This window comes from Wolffia australiana, chromosome 17, assembly GCF_029677425.1.
Source record: "Wolffia australiana isolate 7733 chromosome 17, ASM2967742v1".
NCBI classification, from domain to species: domain Eukaryota; kingdom Viridiplantae; phylum Streptophyta; class Magnoliopsida; order Alismatales; family Araceae; genus Wolffia; species Wolffia australiana.
Window position 1 is genome coordinate 1,426,602 of NC_135851.1, and position 27,339 is coordinate 1,453,940.

Below are 27,339 nucleotides of genomic sequence, written 5' to 3' on the forward strand. Positions count from 1 at the left end.
GCCCCCACTTCATGAGGGATTGCCGGAGGGGTATTGGGGCAGTCACCAACGTGCCCCCTCCCCAGCCTGATGTTCTCGGGGGTAGCAATACAGTGATGCTGAACCCCCTCTAGTGCTTGGCGGCACTACTGGGGGTGCCCTGGTCCAGTATGAAGGGATGAACCTCTTGCACGTCCTAGTAATGATCAACGATAAACCCTCCACAGCCATGGTCGACACAAGGGCGATGCACAATGTCCTCACCGAGAAGGAGGCTAAAAATCTTGGTTTGAAACTCTCCTCAAGTACGAGGAAGATCAAGGCTGTTAACTCGGAAGCACGAGACATAGTCGGCGTGGCCAAGGGGGTGTTACTGCAAGTGGGATCGTGGGAGGGCCAGACCAACTTCATGGTGTCCCCCATGGATGACTTTGCGGTCATCCTAGGTCTTGACCTCTTAATGGGATCACGCGCGGTTGTGTTTCCCCAGTACCGCGTCATACTGTTCCCAGAGGGATCTCACCCATGTTTCGTGAGAGGCCAAGGAGTCCAAAAACTGCAGAGCACTGCTCTTCTGTCCACGATGCAAATTAAGGATGGATTGAGAAAAGGGGAAAAGACCTTCCTCGTCACCATAAGAGGGCCGGCACCTTAGGAAAAATGGTGGAAGGCAAGGGTGTGCACCAACCCGTTTGGCTGCGCTTAGTTGGGGTGACGACGACGACAACAACCAAGACGACGCTGCGGGTGGACTTCTGGGCCGATAATGGAGGTACTACGGGAGTTCGCCGAGATGATGCCCGTGCAACTCCCACCGAAGTTGCCGCCCAGGCGGGACGTGGACCACGAGATAGAAGTACTCCTTGGTACCCGTCCCCCTCCGCGGGCACCGTACAAGATGCCGCCCGCCTACCTAGAGGAACAGAGGAAACAACTGCAAGAACTACTGGAGAGCATGCTGATCCAACTGTCCAAGGCTCCTTTTGGCACCCCAGACCTGTTCGAGAAGAAGACGGACGGGTCGCTCCGACTTTGTGTGGACTACCGAACGTTGAACAAGGTAATAGTGAAAAATAAATATCCTGTACTGAATGCTGAAGAGTTGTTTGACAGGCTCGGGGATGCTCGCTTCTTCTCACGTATGGACTTGAAGAGCGGGGACCACCAAGTGCGGATCAAGGAGGAGGACAAGCTGAAGACGGCGTGCGTGACACACTACGGATCCTTTGAAATTTACATCTTCCTTACCAACTTGTGCTTCTGCTAGTAGTATCAGTATAACTCATGGTAACTTTTAGCACACAAAGTTCTAGTATATTCATAGGTGACAAGTACTCAACCGGTTGGAAACTAATGTTATGATGGACCGCTTGTTTTGGACATGGATAGACATTTGTGTGCAATCTTTTGCTTGTTTTGGATAGATGAGAACACCTTTACTAACCTAACCCACCAGGTGTACGCAGTTTCAACTTGTGGTGTGTGGTATGTCAAAAGGTCTCAAATTCTTCTAAATGTGGATTTAGTGCTAAGTGCATGGTTGACCCAAGTTCTTGCTTGTCGTTTTTGATGGTGCAAGTCCATACCTCATATGTCTTACAGGTGTCCTGGTGCAAAAGGTGGAATACCTCAAACATTGTAGACTGTCTTTGAGTATGATACCTCATCAAACATTTTTCCCTTAAAAAATCAGTCAAGAAGCATCGCATCAAGGATGACACCATTGTTCTAGAGTAGCTTCTCATAGTTATCCAAATTTTTTTACATGGTGATGCACACAACCTTCAATGATGCTCTGTCATCCTTAGGCAGTCTCTTGTTAGTGAGGAATGATGATTTAATGACTCGCACAAGACATCCTCTATTTTTCACGATAACACCCACACTAGGAGGATGTCTCTTACAATTGACTGGCTCACATGATATCTTGCGTATACAAACAGACCTAAATGTATGGCAATATCCTTTAGTAGCTCCCATTATTTGTGTGAAATCCTTGTCTGGTTCCCCTCTGATGTGAAGAATCCAATCCCTACATCAATCGCATCTTACATTGTAATTACTTCCTTCAACATCTTGTGTGTGCTACTCTACCCTATCGAAAAATCAAGTGTAGGTAATTATGGCCTTAATTGATGTATAATAGAGGAATCCACATAATATATTTGTCCCTTCACTTTTTGAGGAATGGGCCAAACTGTTTTTCACACATGTATCACCTTGTGAACCAAAGAACCGTTGTGTATATCCAATAAGTTCTCCTTGTGTCACTTTGATGGCATCCGATATATAGTGATAAATATGTGATCTAACATGAAGAGCTACGGGATCGGTCGGCTCGTGTTACAACACAAGGGAATGGTGAAAGGTATGCAACTAATACGATGAATGCAGAAAACAAAGAAAATTAATGAGGAATACATGATGACCGCTGATTAGGTACCGATAAATTAAGATTTGAAGAGGTCTAATCCCTTATTCGACTCCCGATGACCCGACAGATCAACTAGACGTCCTTAGAAGCGAGGGACACGAAGTGTCCAGCAGCGTCCACGGCCTTCGCTGCTAGGGAACCTAGTTGTTATCACAAGAAAAGTCCTACCACTCGAGAATAGGTGGCTAGTCCTATTGTTGTATATTTCACTAGGCAGAGGAGAAATTCAATACGACACTGAAAGAACTAATAATACTGCGTTTATGAAGGGGACGATTGAACCTGGAATGGGTCGTAACCCTGGAGTCCGTGGGTGGCATAGGTCGACACAATATGATATTTAGTGGATCGATGTGGACAAACAGTCGATGGGTAGGCAGACGAGGGTGGCCAGCATGTGGTATCATCAATGAAATGGGCACACGACCAGAGGGGTGTGTGCACTGCAGACATGCGTTGGATGTGCGCGTGCGGTCTGGTGCTTGGTGTGCGCGGGCGTGGGGTGGGCATGTTAGGGCATGTGCGGGCACTAGGCTCATGTGCATGGTTTGGCACCTGGTGTGCGCGGGCGCTTGGTGAGCGCGCGTAATCTGGCGCTTGATGTGCATGAATGGACGTGGACCACGCATGACAACATGCTCGGTTCTAGGGCAGCCAGACACCGGGTACATAAGCATGGCTATTGGGCGCACGTGCACTCGTCCGTGTGCGGATGCCGGAGGCAGGGTGAGTCTGAGATGTAACCGTCCAAGATCTTGATTCTTGGAGGGGTAAGGTCATGGATCGAGAGAAGTGACTCAACGGGTGACGTAGGGCGACAACCGACCTCTGGCGTCCAAGATCTTGATTCTTGAATTGGGGTTTTAAGAACACTCCAAGAAACTGATGCAACAATCTGGAAGCGAGGCACATCGGCAATGTCGTCCTTCCTCAGAGGTGTGGCTTGACGAGGTGAAGCTGGCGAGGCGGTGACGTGCGAGCCCATGATCTAACTCTAGAAAACTGTAAAGAATCTTCAAAGGGAGGAGGCGGGAGCCCAGATGAGAAAATACTTTTCAATTTCAAATGATCTCCAAAGGGTTCCTTGGGCATGCCTCCCTTTATATAGGGCAAGGATGATGCCCAAGTGGACCGAAGTAGGGGAAACAGTCTCGTGATGAGAGATTTCCCCTAAACATACAACCATACATGTAAAAGTAAAATAACAACGGACGAGGCCCAAACATGAAGGCCCATCCAACAATTCAGGAAACAAATTTAATGAAAATAAAAACGAGCACGACCCACCCTAGGCTGTGTACTTGTAGTCTGGGTCACGGTCGTCAGCTCAAGCTTAGCGGCGAGGTTGTTGGCGACCCGTTGCTTGGCTTGGGAGATGGTCCCCCATCAATATGTGTTTTCAGGATTCATATCACTATTTATGTCAATAATATGCACACAAATTATCACTTATTCATGTTGAAAATGAAATCATTACTCAACTTTGTAATTGTCCCTAACTAATGGGGTTTAACGATTTATGAACTAACCCCACTTGATTCCCTTGAATCAAGTGGTTTATTTTTCTCATCATTTACTTGGAGCTTCATTTATAAAAGGACTTAGGTAATTGGAATATTAATGATATATCAATGGTGGAGAAGAGAAGGACCTAAATTACAATGAAGCCCACTATGGAGCAGGCCCAATCCAAACCCCAAAAGAAGCGTAAGCTTAGTCAAAGGGGAGACCTATTTTTAAAGAGAAATTCAAGTGGGTGGTTGTTTTTTATTTCCTATAAAGGTGAACATGAAATTAACTAGCCATATTGCCAACTCCTAGCCACACATTATAGTTTTCTCACATTGATAATTTGGGATTCTTATTTATACCCCTTTTTCTCCAACATTGTAACTATCCCTCAATTTCTGTTCCAATATCTGTTTTGGCATCCTTGAGTGTAGTAGTGTTTCATGGATACACTCTATTTGAGTGTCAGGTTGAGTGAAGAAGTGAATCAGATCATCAGATTTTGAGGAAACTGAAAGAGAATGCATCCTTGGCCCGAAAGAGAGTAACACCATACTTTTGTGCATTATCATAGGTTCCTACCTACCACGCTTGAATTTTTAGGTTTGTGTTACAGGATGTGATAGCCAAACCCATGGATTTCCAACACTGAAAAAGGTGCTAAAAAATTTGTCCTACAGCTCACGTTATTGCATTTTTACTGAACTGAAAAACCAGAGATCTGAGACACATTTTTTGACGACACCCGTCAAGTCCAGAGTGCTCCTGTGGGCAAACCTTGGCGCCCTCTGCCAAAAACTACCATAAGATAGTTTAAGTATTTATTCTATGATTTCTTAACATTACAATATTTAAATAAAGTTTCTGAAAGATATCTTTAAGATTATTTTCAACATAATTTAGGGTTTCCTTAATTGCATTTTCTATAAAAAACAAGAAATGATTTCTTCTCTTAGATTTATTTTTTTTTTATCTAAAAACTAGAAATATATAATCACATGTAAAATATTCTAATTTTTTTTAGCTCTTTATTTTTCTACCCTTACTCAAATCTACATTTAGTAGTGAAACATAATAAATTTGTTGTTTAATCTAGGAATTAACGACGACGTATACTCTTTTTTTGGCTTATCACACTCCTCCACCTCTTAGTCACTATCATAAAGGTTGGCAGTCATGATGACATTGCCCTTCTCTTCAACTATGGGTGCCATACTAAGGACAGTATAACTCTTTAATATTGTCTGAATGATGATGGTCACTTTGTGTACAACACATGGAACATGTCTTACGGCGCCCAACCCCATGTTTCTATCACATAATTTTCTCCTTAATGTGGCCATCATTCTTTTTTTACTTGATGAATTTTCAGCTTTGACTAGCATACCAACAATAGAAATCTTGTTCTACCTTTGATTCTAAAAGTTCTGCTTGATTATGAAACAATACTCAACATTATTCACCTTTGAGTACATGCCAAATTTCTCGAGCACATCCAAAATGTTTTATGCCATAAACTAACCATTATGCTTCCCAAAAAGCTTGTTAACAGTAATAAAACATTTAAAATAAGTCCAAGGATCATTAATCTAACAAAAAATTATGCCCAAAAGTCTTAAACCACTTGCCACCATCCACACACCTACTGCGACTGATGCACATTCAACATCAAATATCTTAGGCATTATCTACACCTTCATCCTCTCAAACAACTTCATTGTCCATGGCTTGATGACACATGGGCAAGGATAGGGCATCTCATTCCAAACCTTATATTGCCACATTTCCTTCCACGATCATTATCATCCCAACACCATGACAAATTGGTGTGACAAACAAACCGACTAATGACACCCTTCATCTCTTTTGGTGTTTGATCCCTCGAGGGTCACCTTCTGCCAAGAGAGACCTGACGAAGTGTCTTCTATGAGCTCTTCCATACAACATTGTATATTAATGATACCCTTGAACTCATCATATTCTTTGGAATGAAGAAATTTACAATAACGCCAGAATATGCTTGTACTATCATCTGCTAGACATTTCACTTGGACAACCTTGGTTACACTCATATGTGAAATCCCTGAAAAGTGCAAAGTGTTTTAGTATTGTGATTGTTTCGCTCATGCATACAGCTCCTACCCATCACATGTATGTCCTCCTAGTAATTTATTTTGAGCCAACTTATCCTTTAAGCTCTCCCCTCCATTGGCACGCCAGCTGGTTGGGCAAAGATTACATTCTATACTTAATAAAGTATGTGTAGTAAAAAAGTAGAATATGTGTGAATAATCCCAAATTAAACTTGATAACGTAATGATCAGCTTAAATGAAATAACATAATAAATGATAACAATATCATAGTATAATAACCAAAAATACAAAAATATCATCATCCAGAATTTAATCATTGTCACAAGCATGATGACAATGGTAAATTGTCTGCAACATCCAAATCCGCAAATCTGTGGCAATGATGCAAATGAAACTTTTTATCATGAATGCAAGAGTAGGGCATCAAATGCCTATAACAAAATCCTCATCAACATCCATGATTTCATCATTTTCATCATCATAAATGCATACAAAAAGGATGTCTTATCATCAACATCTCTAGCAACATACAATTGACCAGGACAATGATGAGTCATCAATATCATCCTCAACGTAGAGTGATGATGAATCATGAAGATGATGACTTCTCTTCATTGAATAATCACCATATTCATCTAAAATAATGAGTCCCACTCCAGAATTCATTGCAAAGCCAGTTAGGAAACAATTAAAACCAAATAGTTTATGTAACCTATCATTATTATGTTTCCCTCATGATCTTCATATCTGAATTCATTTATCATGATTCAATGTAAATTCAAGCATAAGGACTAAAATTGAATGCACAAAAATGATAAAACAACATGGAAAAAGAAGATAGGGCATTTCCACTAAAATTCATGCAAAAAAAACTATGAATGGCATAAAATTGTAAAAGTGCGCCTCTATAGCCGATTTATCATCACACCTTCTCCACCAACTTGTCATCGCACCTCCGTCTCGCCGCTGGTCCAACTCATTATTTCATCTCTGCCTCAACACTAAATCAATAGCCCACATCCATGACCCACTTGCCATTGCATCTCTGTCCAGCAGCCAGGTGACAATCGCACATTTATCTTGCAATCAAATTACTATTACACCTCCATCACCAACACATTGTTGCACCTCTGCCTTGCCACCGAGGCACTTTGCACCTCTGTCCCAGAAGCATCGCCACAGCTCTGTAAATGACTTGCCACAGGGTCATCATCAGAGCGCCATCACTGACTCACCATTTGGTCACCATTGCACCACAGTAAAAGATTCTTAGTCTCCCTTAGGACGCTGTTAGATCTTACCTCTGTCACTGACTCGCTGTCGGGCCACCATCGCACCTCCATCACTGACTCGCTACAACATATCCATCTTGTCTCAGAGGTAAGGCCTAACAGAGTCCTAACTAACGGCGGCTAAGAATCTTTTACTCATATCGGCCCAACACCCGAATACACATTTAAATGTGCATTAGAAAATACTATGTGGACAATCCAAAATGCACATAGGTGTCTCAATATAGTTTTGATATATGTAATATTGATGGAGGACCATCCAGTCGACCACGGCCCGACCCGTCTCCAGCCACGTCGTGAAGCTCGAGCGGACGTGAAGAATCTACAATTTCGCTACCAAGCTTGAGAACCGACATCGTCTTATCGCTTTGCGTCGTGTATCTTTATATTTTTCGTTCTTTTGTCGTCTTTGGATTATCGGGGAGGCCCCTCCTGCGTGAGCACCGGCCTCCCCTCGTGCGTGTTTTATTTTTAATTACGTTTAAATGTCATCTTCAGGGGGAGGAAATCCATGTTGGACTTCTTCTCCCCCTAAAGAATCCACTTAAGGGGAGCCCAATAGGCTCTCCCTTAAGACGAGGGGCCCAAAAGCCCCACCCCCTCCACAACTACCACTTCCCCAATATAAAACAAGGGAAGAGTGGACGTGGAGGGGGAGAAGAATTCATTGTGGTGAATTCCAGATCTCGTTGTTTTCAAGTTGGCATTTATTTTTTTAGGTTCTTCGTTCTACCTGTTCCAGGAGAAGGAGAAGCAATCTCTAGAAGAAGAAGAAGCTCTTTCGAGAAGAAGAAGATACAGCAGAAGAAGAGTCCATCCCCACCAAGAGATCCCTTGGAGATCCATCGCCGCTGCTCCCCAAGGAAACCCGGCTCTACGGACGTGACCAATTGCAGACTATTTCCATCCCACCTCCTCGGTTGCCATCATTGAAGATTGGGCGAAAGTTGGTCATTCCATCGACGATCTATAATCACCAACTGCTGCTGTATCCCTCTGTCTCGACCGATAAATTATCGATTGCTTGCACGGCCATCGATCGGCAATCTATTGGAAGAAGAAGGCATTTCTCCCTTCGCCCTGGAGAGCTTGTTCCATTGTAGTTGCAAGTTCCGTCGTCAAATACCCCTGGCCGTATCAAGCTGTTCGATCCACATTGTGATTTAAATAATCGCGGGGTGATAACTTCTTGCCTTTTCCGGTCAATTGAATACGTGGTTACGGAAATCCTTCGACGGCAAAATAGATTTCGCGTTATTATTATTATCATTATTTTATTTTCAAATCATCTTATTATTCCTCATCATTTACAGAACATCGTGTGTGTATCATCTTGACGTAACACGAAGTATCATTGCCGATCGTCGTGTTACACCAAATATTAGCTTTGTCAACTAAAAAATGACTAATTTTTAATTTTTAATTATTTGTACCAATAATTTATTTTACTAATATATAATCACAACAAAAATACATGACATATGATTAAGAACTATGTGGGATGCATTATAAATTCAAATAATATATACTAATATGATTTATAAATTCAAATAAGTCACATTTTTCTTTAATTAAACACTAAATATATTAATACTTTATAAATAATTTAGGGTAATCAAGGGTTTGATCCACATGGAAGCAGTAATTAAAATTTAGATTTTTTTCTAGGCCTGGAAATGAAATAAATAAGCTCATAAGTCAAAAAAAATTTTTAAGATTTGTTGTGGATTTTATATAATTTATTTTAAAGCAAAGAGGTAATAAAAATGATTAAAATTACTTAAATATGATTTATCATGAATTTATTGAATATTTTAAAAGAAAGGTATTATTATGAATTTATCATGAATTATTTTATGTCGTTATAAACGTTTTTATCAAGTTATCAACAACCCCAACTGAATTCATTGCTAGTCCCTTAGAAATGCCTATCTTTCGACGCAAAATAAACAATTATGAAGTATGAATACCCCCATGATTTACAAAAGTACTCATTATCATCTCAATTGTGGTGTTGGAAAGAGCTATCAGTCATGATGAAAGCTTACTTCTCACCATTTTTATTCTACTAATTAACACTCACTTCATCATGAACTACTAAAGGCTCTAAACCAATTACTTGTGTCTTATATACTTCAGTATTGTAGCATCTATAAGATGCAAAATTATTCTACATACTGATTAAACTGGAAGCCAATAAAGGGAATCAGAGCAACTTTATTTTGTTCATCTCAGAATCGAAAAAATAAGAAGATAATTGAGTGGGTGGTATTGGAAAATTTATCATCGCTATGAGCTCAGTTAGTGTTAAACATTTGGTAACCCATGGAATTTTAGCTACAGATATAAAACATAGGCCATGAAGACCAATCAAATCCATATTTTTAGTGAACATGTTAATAACAGACTCATCACTTTATTCTGAGATCTTGAAAGAGCAGGAAAACACTAGTAAACTTTATTCTTATTAAATCATTTTGCAAAGGAATCCGATTGGATTTAATTAACCCTAAAGTCCTGTTTTTTTATTCCCCGAAAAGGGTTTCACTCGGCCAGTTTTTTGTAATTAGAGGGCTTTTCTCATTGGGAAAGAACATGTGAAGACTTGGAAAAAAAATTAAAGGCTTGAAATTTGGAATGCAATGTATGTTCTGTCAGCATTCCACATATCATTACAATAGCAGCTATTGACAATAAAATTTCCAAATCTTATTAAAATAGGAATCCAATTTATCTATAATGAAGTATAATGGTCATAACTCTTTAAGATTTCCACATCTGTTCAAGGAACACAAGATAATTTCATAGACCACTTTATTATGACCCTTCCAATGGGGCCTTTACCACATGAAATTACCATCACATTAAGAATTTGCCCACAAATACACAAAAGTAATAAATATTTCCATGGGTTTTATTACAAAGTTTATTTGAATTGGTTCCTAATAGCCAGTGAAGAAACTTCAATAAAATAACCTCTCTCAGTTAAATGACACAGCGGTAGTAAAGAACTACATTCAAAACTAATTTCTGAATTTTCCAAATATTTACACTTGAAATTCTATCTTTATCGCAATATGAGCTTCATATACTTACCGGCAAGGGGTGGCCATATCTTGACAGCGATCAACGAGATTCTAGTTCTTTGGTACTCTCTTAAGACAGCACTGATTAAGGGATTAACAAGATTCTGCCTTGACCCTGCAAGGAAAGAATTTTTTAGGCACAGCGACAAAACTTTTATGACCTGACTAATTTAAATTTACCCAGAATAGGAAGAGAGACTTTCCTTTTCAGAAAGTGCTTTGATAAATTGATAATCCAAATAAACTAAAGAAAGCATCTTGAATTTGGAAGGATTTTGTGATTTAAAATTTCTCATTATCTTGGCGCATGAGACACTAAGCCAAATGATTGAATGACTTTATGGGTCATGCAAAAGTCATGGAATTCTAAACACAGCAAATAAGTTTTCAATTTTCACTAATTTTAATGATTAAATCACAATAGGGTTCATGCAGAATTCTAGGAATTCTAATAAAACTAAAGAATAACATTCAATGGGCACCAAAATAAATTAAGTGACTATAAGGGTCATTTAGAAGCCAGGAAAATCAATTAAATCAAAGAATAAATTTTGGAATTGGCACAAAGATAAATGATTATATGAGTTTATTCATCATGAAGAACTCTAGGAAAAGAAATAAAATAACATTGTAGATTTTCATTGGCACTAAGATGAAATATCAAACGACTACACGACTACATGGGTCATACAGATGTTTAGGAAATCTAATAAAACCAAAGAACAACTTTCAATTCACAGTAAGACAAATTATTAAATAGCTTTATGGGTGATGCAGAAGTCAAAGAAATCTACCAAAGTCAAAGAATAACTTTCCATTGGCACAAATATAAAAGATTAAAATAGCAATATGGTTCATGCAGAAATCCAGGAATTCTAATAAAAACACAGTACAACTAAAGATTCACACAAAAGCAAATGATTATGTGGGTCATGGAGAAGTCCTTGAATTCTATTTTTTCTGAACTATAGTCCAGGAATTCTAATAAAAACACAGTACAACTAAAGGTTCACACAAAAGCAAATGATTATGTGGGTCATGGAGAAGTCCTTGAATTCTATTTTTTCTGAACTATAGTCCAGGAATTTTAATCAAAACACAGTACAACTAAAGGTTCACACAAAAGCAAATGATTATGTGGGTCATGGAGAAGTCCTTGAATTCTATTTTTTCTGAACTATAGTCCAGGAATTTTAATCAAAACACAGTACAACTAAAGGTTCACACAAAAGCAAATGATTATGTGGGTCATGGATAAGTCCTTGAATTCTATTTTTTCTGAACTATAGTCCAGGAATTTTAATCAAAACACAGTACAACTAAAGGTTCATACAAAAGCAAATGATTATGTGGGTCATGGAGAAGTCCTTGAATTCTATTTTTTCTGAACTATAGTCCAGGAATTCTAAACAAACCAAGGAATAACTTTTCATTTAGAATCGAGGTTAGCCTAAACCCATTAAGCTAGTTTTTACTTGAAAACGTAATCCATAGACAAGTTTCAGCTGGCGAGGAAAAATGGATGGGCTCACCGATTCACAGCTTGGGTTCCAAGTAAGCTGGCCAGTGAGGCCAATCTACGTATCTCATCAAAATTTCTCTGAGCCATGGCTTCTCTATCAAATATGGCATCAGAGAGAACAACTGCAGATGCACCGCTCTCAATATATGCATTGATCAAATCTGAAATACTCAAAACAGATAATCTCCATTAGATCATTGGAAATTATGATCGAGAAAGCAATGGAATCCATGATAAAAATCAAACTGTCCATCTTTTGGGTTTTATGTAATGATTACGATAATTAAAATTTTTTGGGGATTTGCATTGCACAACCAAAGAAGTCTGATTTGAGAACATTATAATGAAGAAAAACGTGATTTGAAGACTGTCATTCCCTGCCTTCAAATTGATTATCGTTTTCTAGGTGGAGTCCAAAAATTCCGACTAAGACTATTATATAGTCTCTTCCTTTGAAGCTTAACAACATGTGAAAATTTGGGAACGCAGAGGAAGAATGATTTTTTTTGTTCAAGTTCTTTTTAGGGCTTAAAAAGAATCGCCAAACTTCACAAAATTGAATAAATATTTATAGACATATGAGGAAAAAACTCAGAGAAGATAATTAATTTCCAGAGTTGCTTACCAATTGTTATTCCTTGTGAGGCAACCATAGGGACATGAGAAAATGGTTTTTTAAGCACCGAAATGTACCGAGCACCGCCTAAAACTGAGGCAGGGTAAATCTGGAACGAAGAACCAAAATATTGTATCCTGACTAAAAGGTGGGTTGAGCAAATGAGCTAGCAAATAAAAAGTCCAAGTGAGAAAACCGTCATCAACACATTTTCATTAGAAATATAAAGAAAACAAAACTTTTTGAGAGATACTGATAGGATCCCTCAGTCAGGGGTACTTCCATCTTCTGTTATTAAGAGTAGTTCCCGTCATACTATACGCTAAGCACTGTTGAAGAGAAATGATCCCCATCCATTATGAATTTAGTTTCCTCACGTTAGCTCCATTTGGGGCATTCTAGTCATTTGTGTTTTCCCTTTAGAAAGGGCAGCGAATCAATGAAGTTGAAGTCCCCTATCTCTCCTCTACTCTCCTCTATTTCTATGCGACATCTCTCGCTCTGCAATCCCACCCAGTCCCCTGTGATCATCTCTATTTGACCATGCTTCCAGGCCAATAGTCTCTGGTCAATCCACCTTCCACAACATGAAACGAGATCAAGGTTCATATCAGGAAGACAAGAAATGGTTGAAAATTTTCAGAGAGTTACTCCCAGGGGGTTCAGTGGCCTATCCGGGCCTTTAACTGTTGTTCTTCTGTCTCTCTTTCTCTCTCCCTATCTCTGCCCTACCAAGATCATTCCTTGTGGAGACCTTCCAAAGGTGTCTATCAGAAGCCTCGGAAATGGATCATCATTTGTTTCTTTGCACAGAAGTGTTGTCACAATAAAGACTGCTGAGGTTTTCTATCCACCCCAAAAGCATTGAAAAGCAATTTTTTAGTCTTAAGTTTTCAAGAGGCTATCCACACAGCGGTCTGAAATTGTTGAAAACTATTACTTTAGAGTTTTTTCCTCGGCAGAATTAAAATTCAAACCTGATTTCATTTCCCAAAGACCCAACATCCAAGGAGAACAGGGAGAAGAAAAATATAGATGTTTGAAACATGGAGCTTGGAAGAAAATTTTCAGTGGTAGTTCTGAATTTTGGGAGGAAGTTGATACTCACGGAAACCATTAATGAAATTCATTGCGAAAACACAATGTGAGGAACATATGCAACCAAAGAAACAAGATAAAATTAGGGCTTAGGGTTTCACATTTCAATTTGAATCACGGATGTTCATAAACAGGGTAGGAGGCTAAAGAGGAATGGATGATAAAAATACAATGCAAATTGGAGCATCTGGTTCTGACCGTGCAAAATTTCCAACAAACCCAAACCTTAAAAATTCAATTCTTAATGAACTAACCTTGACGACTCTTGCACCTAATTTGTGTGCATCAAATATCTGAGAAGTAGAAACAGACATTAAGTAAAGCTAAGCTCATCGTTAAGAAGATTAAATCAACATGAAATAAAAATAATAAGGATGTAAAAAATAGAGCGCAAGAATATGAATCATTAAAAATTATACAAACATATCGTTTGTAACATACTTCTGTTGGAGTCATTGCTCCAGGAATGTACAGAACATCTTCACCTCTGATGCCAAAAAGAACTTCCTAAATAAAAAATCGAGGAGCCATTATTTCTTCCAAAAAAAATTGTGGGGCCCGAATCAATGCATGTAATGTCATGCAAACCATTCACAAAACCATTACACTGAAAAGGATCTAAAAGCAATTAAGATAGAATTTTAGAAAAATGACATCCACTCTGACTCACCTTTATTGTTGCAGGACTCATTAGAAACTTTGCCCCAGCATTCATGGCACTTCTTGCATCTTCAATACTTAAGACAGTACCCACCTACGACGAAATTCTCTGTTAGATTAGGAGCCAACTGCCCCCTCCCGAGACATCTAATGCATTCCTGAAGTCTGCATATTCATTTTTGAAAACAAGAAAGCTCAATTCTTAATCCTGAAACAACGGGATTACAAGGGTTTTATAGGGAGCCCTAATGGGCTAATTAGAGATAGGGCCCTTAATGGGCTAAGACAAAGAGAGGAGAAGAGAAAATAATGTCAACACTCCCCCTCAAGCTGGAGCGTGGATGTTTTCCACACCCAGCTTGACACAGAGCTCCTCAAACCTAGGGGCATGAAGCCCTTTGGTGAAGATGTCTGCAAGTTGGTCAGCTGACGGAACATATGGCGTGCAGAAATTTCCCGACTCAAGCTTCTCTTTAATGAAATGTAGATCAATCTCAATGTGCTTTGTACGATCATGCTGGACGGGATCATGAGCAATGCCGATAGCCGATTTGTTGTCACAAAACAGCTGAACAGGAGAAGAAACTGGACACCGTAGCTCACGAAGAAGCTTGGTAATCCAAAGTGCTTCACAAAGACCATGCGCAAGGGCACGGAACTCCGCTTCAGCACTTGATCGGGATACCACTTTCTGTTTCTTACTCCTCCAAGTAATAAGATTGCCTCCCAAGAAAGTGCAGTACCCAGAGGTAGACCGGAGATCAACCACAGAACCGGCATAATCTGCATCAGTGTAGACTTCTAGGCGCAGACCACTGTGACGACGAAACAACAGTCCACGGCCAATGGTGCTCTTCAGAAAACGAAGGAGTCGATGGGCAGCATGAAGATGGCTTATTCGAGGGTTTTGCATAAACTGACTAAGAACACCCACTGAATATGCAATGTCGGGACGAGTGTGGGTGAGATAAAGCAGTTTGCCCACAAGTCTTCGATACTGTCCGGGCTCAGCAAGGTCTTCATGCTCATCAGCACCAAGTCGATGATTTGCATCAATCGGCGTCGAAATAGGCTTGGAGTCCTCCTTTCCAAGCTCACAAAGAAGGTCCACCGTATATTTCCGCTGACAGATGAAAATCCCACTCGAAGAATAAGCCACCTCGATCCCAAGAAAATACCGTAACGGACCAAGATGACGGATAGCAAACTCCGAAGACAGATACATAGCCAGCTGAGTAATGGTCTCCGTATCATCACCCGTGATGATAATGTCATCCACGTACACGAGAAGAATAGCAACTCCCCTTGACGGGGAATGACGGTAGAAGAGGGTGTGATCTCCATTACACTGGCGATATCCACGGTGCTTCATGGCCATGGTGAAACGGCCAAACCAAGCACGAGGAGATTGCTTCAAGCCATACAACGCTTTCTTCAGGCGACACACAAAAGAGCTCCGAGTAGACGGCACTAAGGAGGCATATCCAGGAGGTAAGGCCATATAGATCTCCTCAGTCAAGTCACCATGAAGAAAAGCGTTCTTGACATCGTACGGCTGCAATATCCAGCCACGGTCTGCAGCAAGGGCCAAGAGAATCCGGACAGTGTTCATCTTGGCTACAGGAGAAAACGTTTCCTGATAATCAATGCCATATTGCTGTGTGAACCCTTGCGCCACAACACGTGCCTTGTGCCTTTCAATAGAGCCATCAGAATTGTGCTTGACAGCATAAACCCAACGACTGCCAACCAAGTGCTTGCCCGGCGGTAGAGGAACCAGATCCCATGTATCATTTAAAGCGAGTGTGTGGAGCTCCTCCTCCATAGCCAGACGCCAATGAGAGAGCGATAGGGCAACGTCCACCGTCTTCGGAAGGGAGATAGCGTCAAGGGAGGTGAGAAGAGCATGGTAGGATGGGGAGAGGCGATGAGATGAGATAGACGCTTCTAATGGATACAATGGGGAAGGATGAGGGCAAGACACCAGGGCTAATGAAGGATTTTCTGGAGGATTGGCGGAGGAGGATGAGGGAGCTTCGGGAGTGGGAGGAACACGAGGCTTGCGACGAGCAAGAGTGAGACCATAACGTTTTTCTGGCGGGCAACGGCGGATAGGTAAAGGAACACCAGAGAGAGGAATAGATGAATCCGATAGGGAAGCTGCAGGAGGATTCGATGGAGCAGAGAATGAATCGTCGGTAAGGACTGGAGAAGGAGCCACGGAAGGGACAGGAGGATCCGAGAGTGGTGCGGGCAGAGGACTGTCATGGAGTACAGCACTGAACTCATTTCTCTCTGGAATGAGATCGATCACTACATGCCTCCGGACCCTCATTCAGTGGATCGAAAGTACACTCTTCAACTTTGGGTTTTTCAGTTCCTTATGGGACTTAACCCTGAATATGAATCGGTACGGGCTCAGCTCATTCACCGGGAGAAAGAGCTTTCCTTCAAGGATGCGCTCCGCAGTGCGAGAATTGAAGAATCATGCTTTCAGCAGACCCAGACCACGGCTTCAGCACTTGTAGCACACTCGTCTTCCTCCACGCGTCCCTTGATGACGATCACACCAACTGGAGCAGGAGCTTCGCCTCGTGGTCCGTCTACTCGGACTGAGGAATCCTCCAAAGGTGATCCTTCCCTTTTCTGCAATTACTGCAAAAAGAGGGGTCACTCTAAGGAGACGTGCTTTAAGCTTCAACGGAAGCGAATGCAACAGAGCAATCTCGCTATTGTCGCCCCTTCTGTCAGCCAAGTGCCAGCGCCTGGTCAAGTGCCTATGCCTTGTGGTCTTCTCCCGACGAATGCCTCTCCTCCCGGCCTTACACCTGAAGAAGTGGAACGTCTTCGGCGATTGCTTGATCCTCCCGTCGTGGGCTCTTGCTCTCTAGCCCATGCAGGTACGTCCACCATTCCTTCTACACCTCCATCAACTTCTGGAAACTCTCCATCATCATCCACTTGGCTTCTTGATTCCGGTGCTACGGCTCACATGACACCCAATCCTCGAGCTTTTGTGACTTATCAACCCGTTTCCGGCTCCTCCAAAGTTAAAACGGCTTTCGGCGATCTTCTCACTGTCTGTGGCTGGGATTGGTCGTGTGGCTCTCTCTTCTTCGATGAACCTCACTCAAGTCCTTCATGTTCCCCGTCTTGCTCATCATCTTCTCTTTTTATCTCGCCTTGTTCGCGATCTAAACCACGATCTTACATTCACTCCTAATGCCTGTTTTTATCGTGATAAGGTGTCGGGGAGGACGATTTCCATTGCTGAGGAACATGAGGGCCTCTATCTCGTTCGATCTCCTTCGTCCCCCCTTGCTGTTGCTGCCGCTGCTGTTTCCCTTTCGGCATCTCATGAGCGTTTGTGGCTTCTCCATCGACGTCTCGGCCATCCATCTTTTGCTACTCTTTATCGTTTATTTCCAAAACTCTTTCAAGGTCATTCTGTGGACCGCTTTGTTTGTGACGCTTGTCGAGTTGCTAAACATCATCGTACCACGTATCCTATTTCTTCTTCTCATTTGACGACTCCTTTCTCTCTCATTCACACCGACGTGTGGGGACCATCCCCTGTTCATAGCACTTCCGGTGCTCGGTGGTTATGCGTTTTCATTGATGACGCTACTCGTTTCACGTGGGCCTATCTATTGAAGAATAAATCTGAGATATCTCTTGTTATTCCCCAATTCTATTCTCTCATTCAAACCCAATTCTCTACCTCCATTCGTCGCTTCCGCTCCGACAATGCTAGAGACTATGTCAACTCCACGTTAAGCACTTTCTTTCAAGAAAAAGGCATTATCCATGAAACCACGTGTCCATACACACCCCAGCAAAATGGTGTTGCAGAAGGAAAATTCCGTCACATTTTTTAAATGACTCGGAGCCTTTTATTTCATATGCATGTGCCAAAGTATTTTTGGGGTGAAGCTGTCTTAACCGCCATTCATCTTCTCAACCGTTCAGCAAGTTGAAGCCAGTGAACATTCCGTCAGGAGGCATCTTGGGCAAAGAGAACGGTCCAGTCGAGGCAGACCAATTTCCTGGTTCAAGAGAAGGCGCCGGTGTAGTAGGCGATCGATCACGACTGGATGACGTAGATCCCGGCGTCACATCAGAGGCCTGGACGTCTGGACGAACACCATCCGTAGGATTCTCCATGGACATCTTGAATGCACCCAGATAAAGAATCCAAAGACGGTCTGCACACGTGGAGGCGATTGCACTGAGAAAGGCTTTGCGAACAGACAGGATGATTCAGCACACAGCCCTTTCGCACGCAAAATCTGCCGCACGAAGACAGACGCCCGATGCACAGAATCGGCCGCACAAAGGCAACCGTTCAATGCACAAAATTGGCCGCGGGAGGCAGCCGCTGAGCGCACAATCGGCTGCCCGAAACAGCAGCGTAGCAAACAGAATAGGCCGCGCGAAGCAGCCGTCTGGCGCAGAGTCGATCGATTCTGTGTGCACAGAAGACTCTGCGCAGGATGCAGAGTCGGCCACTCGCAGAAGGAGGAGGCCGGAGTGCTTGAAGACGGCCGGGAGAAGACCGCCGAGAACGGCACACGACCACACCGGGATTAGGGTTATAGTTATGGCTCTGATACCATGAAAACAAGAAAGCTCAATTCTTAATCCTGAAACAACGGGATTACAAGGGTTTTATAGGGAGCCCTAATGGGCTAATTAGAGATAGGGCCCTTAATGGGCTAAGACAAAGAGAGGAGAAGAGAAAATAATGTCAACAATTTTCAAGCGCCAATTAAATATTTTGTGATAAGATCCCAGAACCAAACAAGGGGAAATTATTAGGACCCCACTACCGGTCTACCAGAGGAAACGACGTGAGCCACAAGAGGGCCCATGACCTACAACTGAGCCCATTCGGGCAGAGGTCAGGGAGGCGAGCTCGGTGGAAAAAGGGGGAAGCGACGGGGAAGACGGCAGTCATCAAAGTGGTACGATCTTCTCCTTCCCTTCCCTCTTGAACCCTCCCTGAACACTAACCTCCTTCGTTCTCTCTCTCTCCTGCCTTTCTCCTCCAGGCGAAGGGATGCTCGAAGTGTTAGCTGCACGGAGTGACTCCCCCTGAGGCGTCGGCACCCTCTTGTCCCTCCTTCCCCTCACCAAATATCTCCCTGTGTTTCCTTCCTGGATATTTCGGCTAGACGGAAGACCATACTTTATTTGGTTTCATCCTGAAGTATCTTCTTTTACATTAGCGGGTGCGAGGACTCTACCAGAAATCAGAAAAGCCGATGGATGATGGAGTAAGGTGAAGAAAGGGGGAAAATATAGAACTAGATTGATCAAAGAAAAAATAAAACCACTTCCCCACTGGATTTGGTTCTCCAGGGTCCACAAACACACTAGCCGTTGAGAGTTTTCTCTCAACTAAGAGTCAAACCTCCTTTTCTATACCCTTCCTTCTAACCACTATTCACAGACCCTAGTAACCTCAGATTTACTAAACCACCTGATACAATCCTACATCTCCTAGGGTACCTTTGGTGATCTAAGGCCTTGAATCTGTATCTTCTGTGATCATATTCTTGTCAATCATATCTTCTTCTTCATCTATCTAATCTAGATTAATCCATCTATCGAACTATTTATGTCCACCACACTAACTCTTACAGACTTTCTAGACTCTCTCTGTGTTTGTCTTCACCGATTGCAGAGATCCATGACTTGCGTCCTGGCAGATTGTGATATTGTATCCTTCGCCTGTATCAGGAAAATACAATTTAGCTTGATATAACTTCTCACAAAAGCATTTAATTCACTGCTGAGAGTGCTAAGTAGAGGGAAGAGAGGGAGGGAAGTAGAAGAGGCAGAATGGACTTTACTGAGAGAGAACTGGGTATCGGCTGAACATTGCCGGGAGAAAAATTCCAAAAGTGTCACTCTGAATTGAGGGCTACAAGTAGTAAAAAAGGAAACCAATGTACAAGAAATGACTAAAATACCTGAATAGGGGTTTGGGGTTCCTATCAGATTCCGTCTGAGGTGGTTGCTACCGCAACTACTGGAGCAGTGGTGGCTGCAGGAGATGCTGCAACTTTGATTGAAACAATGGGAACACCACTGGCAGTTGCTGCAGCTTCCCTTGCCATCTACAGCTGTAGCTTTGGTGGCATGCTACATTGGTTACATCACAGATTCATTGTAGTGGTGCATGGCAATGGCCATGCCCACTTTTACTGACAATTTGTACAAAAACTGCATCGGTAAGGTGAAGCTTCCTGATATCATGGCTCTTAGTCCTCAGCCCAAACAAGAGTCAAATAGTTTTTTCTTTTTTTGAAGAAAATAAGGAAGACCACCCGAAGCGGTGGTCAACCTGATGCTATTAAGAAAAGAAGCTGTGTACAAACCATATACAACCTGACCAAAATGGCCTGCCACTCACTTCACTCCAAACCAAAAAAATATTAGTGCCTTCACGTCCTGTAGGACATTCTCCATGGAAGCCTTCTTTCCCTTGAATAACACTTCGTTACGGTGCAGCCATATCGCACATAGCACTGCAAGGAGTCTTCCCCAATCCAGCTTGCTCCTGTATCTTCCATCACCAGTTGATGTCCAAAATGCCTCATCTGACGACACATCCGCCCTCGCCAACTCTTGCGATGCCCATACTCCCTGGGCAAAGGGACATGTGAAGAATAAGTGGGCGCAGTCTTCATTGTCTCCGGCACACAAGGGGCACTCTGTGGAAGCCGTCGGGACCCATCTCTTGCGTACATCTCTTGTAACTAATCGTCTCCGCCTCAACAACCAGCTGAAGAGCCTCACCTTGAGCGGGATTTTTTGCTTCATCAACAGGGACCATGTGGTGGTGATTGCTGAATCCTCCAGCGCGTCACCTCTGAGCTTCATATAGGCCTCTTTTACCGAAAATGTTGTCCCTTGCCATATCCATCCATCCCGTGACTCCCTCGTCGGGCTAAGAGGGAGAAGAACTTGTTGCATCTTCATAAATTCCGAAAACCGTGGCTCCGATAATGCCCCTGTCATGATTGGATTCCAAGCTCCATCCCAACATTCACCAGTGGTAGCATGAGGGCTCCGCGCTAGAGCAAAAAGTCTAGGGAATTCTATCTTCAGGATGCCTTTATTGGACCAGTTATCTGTCCAAAATCGAAAATCAGCACCGTCTCCCAATTTGGCGTCAAAAAACCGGCGGATATGCGGTATGGCTTGACGTAGACCCTGCCAAAATGGAGACTCCCCTCGAGTTTTGGCCCAACGCCGCTCCCAATCAATTTCAGAGCCATATCTGTCTCTCAGGACATTCAAGACCAGGTCCTCTTTTGCTGATCCAAGTCTTACCACCCACTTGGTCAATAATGCCAAATTCATGGACTCCAGGTGGAGGACCCCCAAACGCCCCTGAATCACAGGTCTGCTTACTATATTCCACGAGACCAGGGGCACCCCCTTGCGCTATTCGCATTCATCGCCTTCCCAAAAGAACCTTCTCAACAATCTATTAAAGTGTTTTTCCACACCTGTTGGCATCTTGAAGACCGAAAGGTAGAAGATCGAGATTGCTGAGAGCACTAATCTCAGCAGTACCAAACGACCCCCTTTTGATAGCACTCTGTTCTGCCAGCCTTCTAATCTCCTCTCCACCTTCTCAATCACTGCTCGCCAGTCTGCATTTACCATACGTCTCCCTGTCAACGGAAGACCCAAATAGCTCATTGGGATCGACCCTCTAGGTGTGCCGAGAGCATTAGCACATTGGGCCTCCTCCTCAACAGAAAGTCCGAACCCCACAAATGCCAACTTAGCTCGATTCAATTGTAGGCCTGAGAAGTCTGAGAATAGATCTAATAATGTAGATAAAGTACGTGCCTCCTCTGCCGATCCTTCTATGAAGAACGTTGTGTCGTCTGCATACTGAAGTAATGGAATGCCCGTCGGATAACACTCTGTCTGGAAGCCTCTGAGGAGGCCGTGATTGCAGGCTCTGAGGGTGCAAGTAGCCAAGGTGTCCACTGCTAGAACAAAAAGTAGAGGTGCTAACGGGAAACCCTGTCTGACACCCCTCTGTGGACGAATCCAACCTCCTTCAGCATTTCCATTCACCAGGACTGAGAATGAGTGGGACGTAACACATCGCCGCACCCAGGCCACCCATTCATCGGGGAAATCTCTTTTTCGCATAACAGACCAAAGAAATCTCCAATCAAGAGAATCATAGGCTTTGGCAAAATCGACTTTCCATATGAAGCCCTTTGTCCCATCTCTCTTCCATGTTGATACAATCTCTCCTGCTACCACTGCTCCGTCCACTAATTGCCTCCCTGGAATGAATGCGGATTGAAATGGCCCGACTAAGTCTCCAATTACCTCCCTTAACCGGTTGATGCTTGCCTCTGAGGCCATTATCGACACCCTAGATCCTAACAAGTGTAAATTAAGGAAGGTAAACGTTGATGAATGATGCATTGGGGTTGAAAGAAAATAGGATCCTCTATCCCCAGGGGTCTCTCCATCACTTTATCCCTTTCTGGACATTTTGGTCATATCATGACTCGGGTGATTTCCTTGAAGTGGATGTTGACTTTTGGATGATTGGAGGACAGAGAGAAGGAGGCAGGTCAATGGAAGGAGCTCGGCACCCCCGGAGCTCCAAAATAAACTCTGAAATGGCTCACTTTCATAAATATTCTATCTGCCATAAAGAGGCAGAAAGGCTATTACAATTTGATATAAAACACTCTACTAGAGAAGGGAATGCCACTTTCACCCTTGCAGCCCAACAGATGTTGCTCTCCTTCTGGGAGAGGAACAAAAAGAATCAAGTGAAGCAGTTACATTGTCTTGGTTTTCCCTTCTTTTATGTTTCCTGTATTGGTCCCCCCTCTACTCTCGATCGATATTCCCATCTTATATGATAATGGGAAAAATCCTTCACAGTATAATCATGTAGAACAATGCATCTTCCAAATTTTATATTCGCCAAAGGATATCGTAAGTATTCCGCCCTCTGTTCTCATACTGTACAAGGTTAGCACAATAACAAAAAATTGACTAAACTGTTTTTTTTAAGGTTCCATTTCGTAAAAATCCACTTGATATCCTTTTTCAATTTGATATTTCAAGATTTTATTAGTGAGATTCAAAACAAACCTGAGTCAAATAACAGAACTCAGAAGCATAAGAACAATAGAAATATCCTCCAAATTTTATGTTTCCTGATATCATCATCAAATTTCTTACACGCAAAAGGTAAAACAGGAACGATACAAATAACACACCATCAGCACTAGGGATTGGTAATCACAATCCTGATCGATACATGATTTGATATTGATGATCCTTTCAATTGATCCATTTGTTTGATCAGGATCATGCCAATCCCCAGTCAGCATTCATAGGCAACATCTTCCGGCTGATTCACCAGGTCTAGTGCTACAATTATAATGGGTTTCCTAAATGCACAAAAATAACTAGAAATTCATAGTTGTAGTCTGTATTTGCATCAAGAATTTTCCAGCTGCATGCTCCCCGTGATTGTTTAGAAAAAAAATGTTATTTCCAAGCCCAAGGGGGAAAAATAATATATATAAATATATTTACCCCAAGGATGGATGAGCTATGTCGTTGCTGGAGCTCCTTTATGACCTGAGTCGCGAGGGCAAATTAAAAATTTGTTCAGATCACAAAAATAAGAAAATTTGAGACAAAAAGGATTTTAAAGGTGAAAGAACCTCTACAGCTCCAGGAGTGGTCATCACGATTTCTAGCTAGATTTGAGAAGGAATCGAATAAGTTTTTATAAGATAAGTATCAAAGTTCTGAAGAAAAAACTAATAAAAATTAATTTTACTCAAATTAACTCACAACTGTGATCCCAGCATCAAGCGCGGCTAGGGCAGCTTCCATCGCCAGCTCTGCGCTAATGGAAAATAGGACCAAGAAGAGAAGAAAATCCATCAACACGGACTTTTTATTAGGCCAGAATGAAAATTAATGACATTTGCTAAAGGGAGAAATGCAATCGAAGTAGTTAGATCTATGAGAATGCACAGTTCAATAAGGACATACCAACTCAGATGCAATCTATGAGTCCTGGTGTTCAATTTCCATATCTAGAGAAACAGGTCGTAGGAAAACGGTTTGTTGGGCGAATCTAACAATAATTCGCCGTTTATATATTAACACTGTCAGTTTTAGGAAATCGCGGATTATTTTCAGAATTCGCGGATTGCATCTGGGATTCTTTTAACACTGATCCCGGACAAACAATGAAAATAAACAGTTCAATTTGGAAAGAAAAACTCAGATGCAATCCAATAGTTCTGATATTCAATGTCCACATGCAAAGAAGCTGCTGAACAACAGGATTATATATTCAAAACCCTTCGGAATTCAGTATGATTTAGAATTAAAAGTCAGTTCGTTTGGGAAAACTAACAACAATAGGAACATATTGTAAATTTCAGAATTTACTGACAGCATATGAGATTTTCTCAACTTTGATCCGGGCAAAAAGACAAAAATACACAGTTCAATAAGGACACAATAGGTCGCATGAATTCTGAAATTCAAACTCAAAAGCTATGAAGTTAGTCAATCGATTGAAAACCCTTCTGTTCGATCGGCAAAACTAACAACGATAGGAACAGATTCAAAATTTCAGAATTTACTAGCAGCATCTGAGATTTTCTAAACTTTGACCCGGGCAAAAAGACGAAAATACACAGCTCAATAAGGACACTATAAGTCGCATGAATTCTGAAATTCAAACTCAAAAGCCTACAAGTCAGTCAATCGATTGAAAACCCATCGGTGCGATCGGCAAAACTAACAACGTTGGAAACAGATTTTGAATTTTTGGAAATTCACTGTCAGCATCTGAGATTTCCTCAACTTTGGCCCGTGTACATTTCAAAAAGAACACAATAACTCGAATGAATTCCAATACTCCAATTCATAATCCAAAGAAGCTAGTCAATTGAAAACTGTTCTTTCGGCGAATCTAACAACGATAAACACATTTCTTCAAAAAAAAAAGAAAAAACAACGATAAACACAGAATTTCGGAATTGTCTCAATTGCTACCTGTTCGCGCGGAGACAAGCGATGACGCCGGAGCTGAGGATGCCATCGACCGCCTCGTCCGCAGAAGAGAGTTTGAGCGTCCCAGCAACAACTTTCGCCGCATATAGCCGAGTGCAGGATCTCTTTGCGCGCCGCGACGATGGGTAGAAAGACGAAGAAGTAACGCAGAAACGAGGAGCGCGCGATGAAGAATTGAGAGAGGACCAAATCTCCGCCATCTCCATCGATCTTGAGCTCTGCATGGGTATGAACATCTATCCACTGTATATAGTATTCGCTCTAGGATATTTTGCCATGATCATATCGGAGCGCAAAATATATAAATTTCATGAATAAAGTATGAAAGATATAAAATAATCTGATCCATCTCTCTAACTCCCTCTCTATCTAACTCTCTATCTATCAAACTCTCTATCTCTCTAACTCTCTATCTCTCTAGCCCTCTATCTCTCTAACCCTCTATCTCTCTAACTCTATCTCTCTTAATCTCTATCTATTTATCTCTCTTACTCTCTATCTCTCTAACTGTCTATATATTTATCTCTCTAACTCTCTATCTCTCTAAAACTCTCTAACTCTCTAACTCTCTATCTCTCTAACTCTCTAACTCTCTAACTCTCTAACTCTCTAACTCTCTATCTCTCTATCTCTCTATCTCTCTATCACTCTATCTCTCTAACTCTCTAACTCTCTATATATATTTATCTATCTAGGTCTCTAACTATTTATCTCTCTAAATCTCTATGTATATTTATCTCTCTAACTCTCTATCTATTTATCTCTCTAAATCTCTATTTATATTTATCTCTCTAACTCTCTATGTATATTTATCTCTCTAACTCTATCTATTTATCTCTCTAACTCTCTACCTATTTATCTCTCTAACTATCTGTCTCTCTATTTATCCATCTATCTGTCTCTCTCTTTAACTCTCTATCTATCTCTCTCTCTAACTCTCTATCTATATATCTCTCTATCTCTCTAACTCTCTATCTATCTCTCTAACTCTCTACCTATATATCTCTCTATCTATCTATCTCTCTAACTCTCTATCTATCTCTCTAACTCTCTATCTATCTATTTCTCTATATATCTATCTCTCTAACTCTTTATCTATATATCTGTATATCTCTCTATCTATCTCTCTAACTTTCTATTTATAAATCTATCTCTCCATCTATCTACTTATCTTTCTCTCTATCTCTTTATTTTTTATCATTAACTTTGTCTCTCCCGCTCTCTCAATCTATCTCTAGCCATACGATAAGAATGGTTGAGCTGGTTGTCATTATTGTGGAGAGACTAATGATAGATGGTTAGTGTTGTTTAATGAAATGGTTTATTGAATTGATTTGTATGAATCCCTGAATGATATTATACTTAAACGTCAATCAAGTTTATTCATATTGCGGTTGTAAAAGTAGTTTGTATCTACGTTTTGACTTAGAGGTACAAGTCTCTAATCATAGAATTCAAAGGTATTGCAAGAAGTATATGAAGGTGATTGAGTGGTTAAGATGGAATTGTCAACCCTTATTATAAGAGGAGATTGAATCGAGGAAGAAGGTGCATTAAATTCTTTACGAGTTTATGGGATAAGGTGTTCTCCAATGATCCATGTTACACATTTTTATTGACTAAATGAATTCAGGGTTTAACAACTAACTAAATCTTAATTCATTGGGAAGTCTCGTGCAAACGAAGGATTTTACATATACAGTAACTGACGACAAAAAAGGTCCCATGAGATGGTTCAATTACTATTATGTATTTTTAGAGCACGAGGTGTAGCTTGTCACCCTATGGATTTGAAACTTAATCTATCGATTGAGTTAAATTGATCCCTGATGAATTAAATTTCATTAATAAAGTTGGTCAATAATTATTTTTGGGCCATTAAAGTTATTACTAGAATGATACATGGGCCTAGAGGATCACACGTAGACATGGTCGTTCTGTTCTTT

At 41.5% G+C, this 27,339-nt stretch overlaps 1 protein-coding gene across 3 annotated transcripts; it reads right to left on the reverse strand.

Annotated features, from left to right (window-relative positions):
- Positions 1 to 10,191: 10,191 nt before the first annotated feature.
- On the reverse strand, positions 10,192 to 25,667 carry LOC144714135 (uncharacterized). Of its 3 annotated transcripts, none has more exons than XM_078588823.1 (10): positions 25,376 to 25,667; positions 24,155 to 24,204; positions 24,022 to 24,057; positions 23,891 to 23,935; positions 14,301 to 14,384; positions 14,072 to 14,137; positions 13,885 to 13,923; positions 12,542 to 12,698; positions 11,927 to 12,077; positions 10,192 to 10,509 (listed from the first exon to the last, which is right to left on the reverse strand). In XM_078588823.1, exons 1-10 carry the CDS (start codon positions 25,476 to 25,478, stop codon positions 10,488 to 10,490), a joined length of 753 nt encoding a protein of 250 aa, XP_078444949.1. In that variant the 5' UTR covers positions 25,479 to 25,667; the 3' UTR covers positions 10,192 to 10,487. The 3 variants fall into 3 exon arrangements, with proteins under 3 accessions (XP_078444949.1, XP_078444947.1, XP_078444948.1); XM_078588821.1 differs by having other exon boundaries at positions 24,155 to 24,209; XM_078588822.1 differs by having other exon boundaries at positions 12,542 to 12,641; positions 24,155 to 24,209; positions 25,376 to 25,664.
- Positions 25,668 to 27,339: the final 1,672 nt, after the last annotated feature.

Excerpts from the sequence above, each read along its gene's own strand:
- LOC144714135 (XM_078588821.1), bottom strand. The coding sequence starts at position 25,629 with ATGTTCATACCCATGCAGAGCTCAAGATCGATGGAGATGGCGGAGATT. Across the intron at positions 24,210-25,375 it reads GCTTGTCTCCGCGCGAACAG|CGCAGAGCTGGCGATGGAAG; the intron begins GTAGCAATTGAG and ends ATTTTCCATTAG. Across the intron at positions 12,699-13,884 it reads TAGGTGCAAGAGTCGTCAAG|CTCATTTGCTCAACCCACCT; the intron begins GTTAGTTCATTA and ends TTTATTTGCTAG.